Consider the following 10,486-nt stretch of genomic DNA (forward strand, 5'->3'; position numbering starts at 1 on the left):
TATTACATTTATGTATTCTATAAAAAGTTCTCCTACCTGCAAATAGTCCACCACGACACCCTCAAATTGATCTTTAGAAAGTGACTGCCGCCGCATGGAGTGCAACGTTGGCAGTCGCATCTTCAACCTGCGATTCTGACCTGAGAGGGAATTAAGAATTACGATAAAGATCATGTTTGGAAGAGCAACAAACACTTGAGAAATTTGGTAGAAAGAAAAACAAAAGTGAAAAGAATAAGCTAAAAAAAACAACAACAAACTAGAATCAAGTCAAGAATGATGGCAGTTGAAGCAAGATGACCAAACTAGAAAATGAGCTACAAATGACAAAACTAAAGTTAAAAAAGGGAAAAAAAATAATAATACATACGGTAAATAAAATAAAACAAGACACAAATGAGAAGGTTCGCTAAAAAAGAGGCAAAAACAGACGAATGAGGCAAATAAAAACAAAAAGAGTCAAGAATTACAAGAAAGCAGACAAAACTGCAACAAAATGAGAAGCATAAACAGAGTGAGAAATAGAAAATAACCAGACAAAAATGACAAACTACACTAAAAGTGTGACAAAATCCGATGTAAAGGTTTACGAAAGTGACAAATGCAAGATGCAGATGACAGAAAATGACCAAAAGAAATAAAGGCAAAAAGTAGATGCAAGCAGTAACACCCACAACGGAAAAATACAAGATGAAACCAAGTGAAAAGTTATAGCGACAAGGAGTAGAAACATGACCAAAACACTGATACAAAAAAACAAGCTTGACAAAAATTAAAATAAAACAGACAAAAGCAAGAAGTTAAAAGCAGCAAGAAAAAGCTAACAATAACTTAATGAGACTAAAATGGCAAAAGTGGTGGAGAAATTACACAAAAATTACAAAACTAGTCGAAAAATGAGACAAAAGAGAATAGAAAGTGAAAAGAAAGGACAAATGTAAACAAGTAAAAAAGCAAGACAAATACGACTGCACTAGACAAAATGAAAAGCGAGAGGCTAGAAAGCAACAAAAACAAGAGCAAGGAGCAAACAACATGTCAAAAACAAGTAAAAGTCCAAAATAACAAAAAGGACAAGAGAGGGGGCAAAAGTCAACAGTGAGACAAAATGAAATGAAAACGACTAGAAAGTAACACAAATTAGACAAAGATGAGAAAAACAAATTAAAAACAAACAAGAAAATACAGTGGTGCCTTGAGATATGAGTTAAATCATTGTATGATCATGCTTGTGACTCGAAACACTGATATCACCAGTATCTCATGTAGACACTAACAAAGAAGAGTTAATTGCACTCTACAACTGTGTGTAACTCACTAAGATGCTTTGTTAATATTTAGCTAGCAGAAGACAAAGTTGTGTAGTTGTTGAAATACACAAAGTGTAATTCTCTTTGTTTTGTGTTTAGTTTGATGTTTAGTTTGATGTTAACTTCATCTTGAGGCCTCTTTTTATTGATCACTATCTGCTAAATCAAAGCAAAAAAAAAAATACAAAATTGGGCAAACGACAGCCCAAATCTGTAAAAAATAAAAAAATAAAAATAGTTTAATCACGAGACACCACTGTGGAGATAAAAAAAAAAAAATGATGTAAAAAAAAAAAAATGATGTAAAAAAAAAAAAAAATGAAATTCCTCACAGTAGAGCCATCCTTGGCTGACTCGCTGCCTGAGTCCAGACTTCTTGAGTGTGGGGTCAACGAGCTCCTGGAAGTCCAGGATGAACATGATGACCACACCTTCCTCATTCTTCACCGGGACGATGTCCACCATGCACGGCCTGCATGTGCCTGTCATTTCATGACATAATCATATTTGCAAGTGCAAGCGTGTAATTTTCAAGCAAGTCAAGTCATACAAGCTTACTTAGCGCAACTTATAATCAACTGATAAAATGTTTTTTTCACTGATTAGAATGCAAAAAAAAAAGTACGTTTTCACTTTTTTAATGCTTTAGTTTCAAGATTGCAATATTGCCTATTTTTTCACCAAATTGCCTTCTCAATTAAATGCTGAACTGAGAGTAGTTAAAGACGAGCTATTAGTAAGCTAAACTGTCAAGCTAACCTAGCTAGCTTCACAGTTTACACAGCGATCTTACCTGCTCTTGACAAATGAAAGTTCACCTAGATGTAGTGTCTTTGTCTTAGATTTGCAATATTTACATGTTGCTATGCTCCTGTTTTCCACTTTCATCCAAAAAGTCATCCTGCATTTTAATTGTAATCGTGTTTGGAGCTTCTTCTGTGGCACTTGCTCAATGAGGCAGCCTTAGCCCTCATCTCAATAACATGGACTTCTCGTGGATGGATTATGGATGATAAACACACAAAAAACATTTATTTTAAGAAAATGATTTTACTTTATTATTTACAATTGTTCCAAAATATAACTTCGAGTGTATTGAGTATTGCATTTTTCTATGCACATTTTGCACTTTTGTATATACTGTATAATATACTGTATAACATTTGTATGGCAAAATACAACATTTTGTAGTCAACCATTTCATTTTTGAGCAAATATTGTACTTTTGTGGCCAAACCCTTGTTGTGACATTATACTTTTTTTTTTTTTTTGTTTCCAAAAAACTAAGTTTGTGTGAACTAATACACTACTGTTGTCAAATTTCTGCGGTAGTAAGTAGAATTTTAGTTCCAAAACACAATTTTCTGTGGTTCACTATTACATGTTTCGCACTAACATTGCATTTTTGTGTCAAACCAGATGTTTTGTGGTCAACTATTTCTTTCTCTCTCTTTTTTTTTTTTTTCATGAATATTGCACTTTGGTGGTGATTGGTGAAATAAATATAAAACTTGTGTGACAATTGGCACATTTCTGTGTCAAAATACAACTTTCATGGTAAACTATTACATTGGAGTACTGTACACAATTATTATAATTTTATGACAAATATCTTCAAAATGTGGCAATATATAATCTTGTGTGGCAAAACAAAATCAATTGCATTTTTGTGTCCAAAACATTTATCTGTGACAATTTATTGCTTTTTCTGACAAGCTTGAGGTTGTTGTAATCAACTACTGCATCTTTGTGAATGAACATTATACTGCAGTGGCCACATGCAAGCATGTTATGATGTTTCACTATGGAACATAGCAAAGGGTTGAGGGGTACCTGGATTTGAACCAGAGACCTCTTGATCTGCAGTCAAATGCTCTACCACTGAGCTATACCCCGACAAGATGAAGCCTGCTGATTATGGACCAGATGTCACAAAAGAACTTGCACAATTTTTATTTTTTATTTTTTATTTTTTACATTTTTTTTATTTAATTTTTGTATTTTTTTCCCCCTCACGGGTAATTAACTCAAAACAGATTTTCAATTCATTCATCCATCCATCCATAATCTTAACCGCTCACTCCTCATAAGGGTTGCAGGGGGAGCTGGAGCCTATCCCAGCTGGCTCTGGGCAGTAGGCGGGGTACACCCTGGAGTGGTTGCCAGCCAATCGCAGGGCACACAGAGACGAACAACCATCCATACGCACAAGCACACCTAGGGACAATTCAGAGCACCTAATTATTGTACCAGTACCTTCTTTGGAGTAGTAGAGGATCTCCACCTTGCGCTCCTCGGAGCCGAGCAGGGCTTGAGCTAGCTGCGCCAGGGCACTCTTCATGGTGCCGGGCCCCACCAGGAACTGGCAAGTGCACGGCTGCTGCATGATCTCGGCCCGCGTGAAGCCGAACATCTGGCAGAAGGCCTCGTTGCAGAAGATGATGCCGCAGTTCTTCATCTGCGCGTTGGCGATCACAAACTTGCGATCTGGAAGGTCCACATGTCAAGGTTTAGCTGCACTAAGGCTTTAAATATTAATTATTTATTGACATGTTTTATTGGAACCATTAATGTAATTAGTTATAAAAATGACATTTTATGTGGATAAAAGCATCTTAGTTTGACCAAACATGCTAAAGCAGGTAAGCTTGGTGTCATACAAGCTAGCTATTATTTGGATGTGGTTTATTTTTGTTTGTTTTGTTTTGTTTTGTGTTTGTTAGTTAGAACTTCCTCATGAATTTTTTAACTAATGTACAATTTTCTTTTAGAATGAAGCAATTTATTTTAAATGAGACATTATGTGCATTACTTTTACAGTTTTTGTCAACAAATACTAGTGTAGTACTCAAATTTTGCACTTTTGTGACTAAATCATTTTGACAATATACTGCACTGTATAACTTTTGTACCAGCACTACCACTCATAGTAGTACAATTACTCTTGTTACTATTGCGTATACACCCAATTAATAAAAAAAAAAAATAGACTTGTGATTTTCTAATGAAATACATATACATCATACCAAGCACGTGTTGTAGGAAGTGCATATATTGGTCAAGTGTCCACCTTTTTTTTAAAAAACAAAACAAAACAAGCACAACATGTACGTGCAACAACAAATTGTGCGCGCTGACAGGCTGGACATGTTTGCATTTAATGAGCACCCAGTAGACATTCACATAACAGCAGGATTCAGCTATCAAGCTCACTGTGACTGTTTAACAAACATTTTTGACATTCTGAAAGGAAAGGTTTTCATATTAGTTGATATTTTACTATGACAATGCATGTTAAGCTTGACAACATCCAACTACACAAATAATGCACTGAAAATTATTAACCATATGTCAAGTCAAGTCAAGTCATCTTTATATATTTATTTATTTATTTATTTGATTGAAAAACTTTTTAAGAGACTTAGCATTGTACTTTTGTACTTGCATGTATGCAAATGTTTGACCAGTTATAATAACACCTCAGAGTTTGATTATTGGGCTACATCTGAATGATGGCTGAGTGATTGTGATGAGGTCACCAAAGGCACTTCAAAGTAATATTGACCCATTTGCTAGCTGTAGCAACCTAGCTTTGGTAATTAGCGCCATTTTTGTTTTGTTCAAATCCGGTTTCCTTTAGCATTTGCAAGCTGTTGCTGCTTATCTTTTGCTTGTTGCCCATATAAAAACAATCTTTTGTATATATATTATTGTATGAGGAAAAGAAAATGTATTTGATCTATTTTAATCAAGCAACCGTTTCAGGGTGTGCCTGCGCAAAGACAGCTGGGATAGACTACAGCTGCCCCATGACCCTTGTGAGGGATAAGCCATTTAGTGAATGGACAATAGATGGATGGGTGCATATTTTAAACCAATATGTTACCTTTAATCAGAATAGAAAGCTCTCCTGACATCATGCTCCTTTTTAATGGTGAGCTTATTGAGTTCCAGTCATTTTCTAGGTATGTTGCCACTCGTGTCCAGTAAAAGATGCTCACTTCATTCTCCATTTTGTGTGTGACAATACATTATGTCTTGTTAGCTATTAATACAGTCAACAATCATGTGGAGTGGAACTAATGAAGTGGAGCTTTCCAGGCTGCTTAGCATCACAATGACTCCTGAGAGGCCACAGAGGAGCAGCTGGACACTTAACAGACTTATTCGGAAATGTCACTGCTTTGCTACGTGTACTATTTCAGTACAGCTCATTTCCATTGAACCTTGGCATTGGATTTTGATGCCATTTAGGATAAATAAAATATTCTTTCACTTTACTTTTCTACACTGTATGCCACCTTTTCTGGTTTCAGTGTAAAATTCATTGTGTCCCCCCCAGCAGGTGAGCATGCTGCTTAGCAACCACTAAGTGACAAAGAGGGTTTCAAAATGCCAATATGTGGAGCAAAGGAAGATGGGATGTAGCACAGAAGGCCCCCAAGGGGATTGTGGGTAGCCAGAGTGATGTCACAATCAAAGACGAACGCATCGGGATCATGACTCATATTCATTGAAGTCGGCAGTTAAAAAGCTGAAAACAGAGCAGGCCAACCTCTGTGGTTGCATATGTTGCATACGTGTCTGCCTTAAGCTGCTACATTAACATTAGCACACTTACATCAAATATTTTGATTGTGTTTGAACTTCTTCCTCTGAAGCTGGGAAATTCCTTCAGTATATTTATATAGCAGCATAATTTCTCGACAGTTAGGCATAATCAAGGATGTGTGATTTGTGTGATCTACTCCAGTGTGCTATTACTCTTCTTAGTCCTGATACTTGTCGCTTTTGAAATATGCAAATTTGTCTAGAAAGGATATCAAAAGAGACAGAATAGCAATGACATGATGGCATCGCCTCGACCAATCACATTGTGCTGATGTCATCATGTATATTACTATGACAGCCTAGGATGTGCCAACCAGCAACATAGTCCTCAATTACAGTATTTTTTTTTTTTTTTTTTATCATGAACACCTTCTCTCAGAATTCAATAGAGGCGACATTTCAAAACAGATGCAGACAATCGAAAACAAAATGAGCAAATTGATCTACAGTGATGTGCTATTACTTTTCTGAGTTTTTCCACTTCCTGTTTTTGAGATATTTGACTCCCAAAGTTTAAGGCATTTCAGCAACATCATCTCTCAGTGTTTCACAGCAGTGTCATTACTAGGGATGTAACGATATCCAAATATCACGATACGATATTATCACGATATGAAGCTGACGATACGATAATTATCACGATATTGTGGGGAGGTTGGCGATAGTTAAAAAAGGTCAGAATATTGTAAAAAAAACTAAATAAATGAGGACATAATAAAATAAAGCACAATAATGTGATTTTGTACATAACAGCAATACATATAAACAACCTCCAATCTCTAATAACACTTAATATTGAGGCACTTACTCACCTAATGCAAGCACACATTGAGTTCCTCCACATTGACTCGCTTCACAAGCATATTACAATCCCCTTCATTTGACAATTAGTGATTTTAGACATAGAAGGGACAAAACATCCCTAATGAAATTTAAACTGTACTAAAAAATTAGCCACCAGATGGTGCTAGAACTGCACAAATGGAAATCAACCTGACTTTTTTAACAGATGTGTAGCTTTTAAATATCGACAACGATATTGTATTGTATTTAATATCACGATATTGCCATTATCGTTACATCCCTAGTCATTACCCAACAGATTCAGACATAAACAAAGAACAAAATGTGAGACTTGACCTATTCAACCCTGATGCATATTGCTTTTTGAGACATGTGACCAAGGACATCAATGGTTTCATTTCAGCAACCTCTATCAGAATTTAACAAGTGTCATTTTTCACTAGATTCAGACGAAATAACACATAATCTGCATTTAATTTATTTGGGCGTACTAATACTTTCTCAGCACTGACACTTGAAACATTTCATATTTCTTTCTTCATTACAAACTACAATATAAACTAAATTGAAGTCATTTTAAAGTGTAAATAGATCCATTTAATTCATTCAAAAGAAATGCAGTTTATAATCAAAATAAGGCAGCGATTCAAAAATGTTAAGAGACTTACTTTGCTCGTCAAATTTCCTGATGATGGTATCAAGGTAAGTGTTCTGAAGGGCGACGTGACCGCGTCTCACGGGCATCTTGACAATGGTGGTGATGACAACACATCAACCTTCCCGCAAAATCAAATCAGCAGCAAGAAGTGCCAAATTCGAATTCAAATGTAAAGTACACATGCAAAGCTGCTGAGGGATGCTGATGCTGCCTGGAAGATGATAATGATGATGAAGGCTGGTTGCCAGGGTGACATGGGATGCTGGATGTCACTGAGTTAAAAATTTAAAAAGGAGGAAAAGTACACTAAATTGCAGTTAATTTCAGACCATTAAACTGCAATTAAAAAATGAAGAAAAAAAAACCCAGATAAACAACAACAACAGAAAATAACACACAGGAAGTTGTCGCCTTTTGTTTAACCATTAAGATTGTGTGCTGAGAAAGTGCGCAGAAGAAGAAAAAGCAGACGAAAATTGGTCCCATCTACTCTATGCTGCTTTCACCGTCCCCCGCGGGTCCTCACAAGCCACCTGCGTCAAGCCAGCAAAGAAGCAGAGGAACGGAAAGAACCAGCAGTCAGCCTTTCAAAATAAGAGTTTATCCACGTCGAGACCTCTATCTCAAGTTTGAGACCCAAAATGTGGCTTGAGCAGATCTCGATCCAGATAATAACCCAATACAATTTGACATCATTACAAGTAATTGAAACAGTAGTTTTTGTATTTATTTAAAAAATAAATACATCTTTAAATTAGCGTTAAGACAAAGCATTGCTGTTAGATGCGATGGTGAGTGTCACTGATTGCTTATCTTTTGACTTTGTTTTTGCCTTTTATTCTGTTTTCTTCTAGTGTTTTAGCGTTTGATGAGTTTTTATGTATGAAAGGTGCTATAAAGTTTGATTTGATTTGAGATCCATGCCCTGTGATTGTCAGGCGAGCTGGCCGAAACGTACTTCACCTCTCATTCAAACTCAGCTAGGCTAAGCTTTAAGCCCTACTATGGGAAAGCGGTATAGGAAATGGATAGATGTAAAAATGCTCCAGAATTAATTCTGAAATAGATCAAAATTTCTATTTCATTTTTTTTTTTTTTAAATGAGTCACATTTTTTAATTGTTACCCAAAAAAAATATACATGAACAATTACTTAGGATGAAATCCAAAGTGAAAAACAAAAACTTGAAAATATAAACACATAGCCTACTGTCCCAAAATAAATAAATGCATAGGTAAATAAAGAAATTTTACAAAATGAGTATTTATTTAAGACATTTTAATATTAATTTTGTTATATTTTAATTTTACATGTTCAAAGTAAATAAATATATGAACAAAAGGCAAGTCAAGTCATCTTTATTTATATAGCGCTTTCAAACAGCCTTAGCTGTCACAAAGCGCTTTACAGAAACACAGCAAAACAAACATAACAAAAAACATTAACAGCAATACAACATAATCTCAACAAATCAACATTTTTTTTTTTCATACCTACTGCACACGCTTTGATGTTTGAAGCAAAAGAGGGATAGAAGGTTAAAGACTAAAGTTTGGGGGACGTACAAAATAAAGATTATAGCAAAAAAATAAAAAATATATATTTATTATGTTTGGTGTTGTGAACATTAAAACGGAACTTGATTTTGTGTGTGTGCGTGAGCACGTGTGTCCTATTGTGAAAGTCTAGATGTGCGGTTATTTTGGCGTTGCTGCTTGACTGTGGTCTTGTCAGTGACAGAGTGCAGACCCTCATCAGTCTGCTTCACTCCACATCACAGCTCTGAAAATAGCAGCATCCTCCACGTACGCTGCTACCATCGCACTTGTACCGCGATAAGCCACCATTGCGTGTCCTTGTTATATATGTGTGAGTGCCAAGTTGAGCACAACAAAAGGAAAACAATGACAAGTTTTTCACCTTCAATCCATCCTGATCCCACAGCAACACTCACTTAGCCTCCCAGTGGTATTCTGAAATAGAACACTCTACGAAAGGTCGCAGACAGGAGAGAGAGAGAGAGAGAGAGAGAGAGAGCGAGAGAGAGAGAGAGAGAGAGAGAGAGAGAGAGAGAGAGAGAGAGAGAGAGAGAGAGAGAGAGAGAGAGAGAGAGAGAGAGAGAGAGAGAGAGAAACATTTCCAGCAAAATGTGTATATAGCATTGTTAGCTTAGCATTGGCTAAAAATGTTATAGGCTTTCACAACTAGCTCTGTACTCTACAATGTTGCCCCAAATCTATCTTAGTGGTGATACAGGCTGATTGTGTTACAGGTGTCCACAAAGTTCCTGCGCAGCATGATTAGCTTACAATTAGCTAAAACCATTAGCTCGCGACGAGCTTTGTACTACAAAAATGATGTCCCAAATCTTTCACATTAGGGAAAATGGCACTATAGTGTTTCAGGTGTCTCCAAAATTCACGTGTCACACATTTAGCTTAGCAATGGCTAAAAATGTATTTCAGAAATTATGTGTCAAATCTATCACATTTGTGAATCAGGCCAATTGTGCACCTGTGTAGTATGCAGTGTTGCCGGTAAAAGCGTTACTAACGCGTTACTCAAAAACTTGCTTTCTAAAGTAACTAATAGTCTAACGCGTTACTTTATTCTACAAAGTAGTCTGATTAAAGTTACTGTCCAGAGAATCAATGCGTTAATCCACATTTTCATGAAGAAGGCAAACTATCTCACTGTTATAACAGTGACAAACAACTACTGCTAACTACGAAGATGAGGCAGAAGTCATTGATCACCACACTGAATTCAGCCATGGTCTGGTCATGAATGGTTTGCACATTCAAAACAAAAGTGATGATACTTTTACTACTAGTTTTATTAACCAACAGGCACACAACACAACAAAAAAAAGTGTGCATTATGGACCATAAAAGTGGTAAAAACAAAAATTTATTTCCATCCTCAACTGGTCCGTGAAGCATTATGGGATGAGGTCGTCTCCGCCCTCTCGCCAGGGGGAGTGACGTCAGACAAGTTACATTTTCAGTAGGGGTGGAACAAAAAAACGATTCGACCGAACCATCGTTCGCCAAGGGGAGCTAAACGACCGTATCGGTTGCGAGTGAGGCTTTATGGTTTTCAT

General features: G+C 36.4%; 1 protein-coding gene and 1 non-coding gene across 3 annotated transcripts in view; both read right to left on the reverse strand.

The window, feature by feature from the left end:
• Positions 1-7,883, reverse strand: part of kcnh6a (potassium voltage-gated channel, subfamily H (eag-related), member 6a) — a 30,799-nt gene extending 22,916 nt beyond the window's left edge. For both annotated transcript variants that reach the window (XM_077541905.1, XM_077541896.1), the window contains exons 1-4: positions 7,394-7,883; positions 3,567-3,797; positions 1,643-1,792; positions 37-140 (exon numbers count right to left, since the gene is read on the reverse strand). In XM_077541905.1, coding sequence (XP_077398031.1) covers positions 37-140; positions 1,643-1,792; positions 3,567-3,797; positions 7,394-7,469 — 561 coding nt within the window. In that variant the 5' untranslated portion in view covers positions 7,470-7,883. The remainder of the gene's footprint in view (positions 1-36; positions 141-1,642; positions 1,793-3,566; positions 3,798-7,393) is intronic.
• trnac-gca (transfer RNA cysteine (anticodon GCA)) lies at positions 3,134-3,205 on the reverse strand. The gene has a single exon. It is a non-coding gene; the product is annotated as a tRNA-Cys (tRNA).
• Positions 7,884-10,486: the final 2,603 nt, after the last annotated feature.

Source organism: Festucalex cinctus, chromosome 1 (genome assembly GCF_051991245.1).
Source record: "Festucalex cinctus isolate MCC-2025b chromosome 1, RoL_Fcin_1.0, whole genome shotgun sequence".
Taxonomy (NCBI): domain Eukaryota; kingdom Metazoa; phylum Chordata; class Actinopteri; order Syngnathiformes; family Syngnathidae; genus Festucalex; species Festucalex cinctus.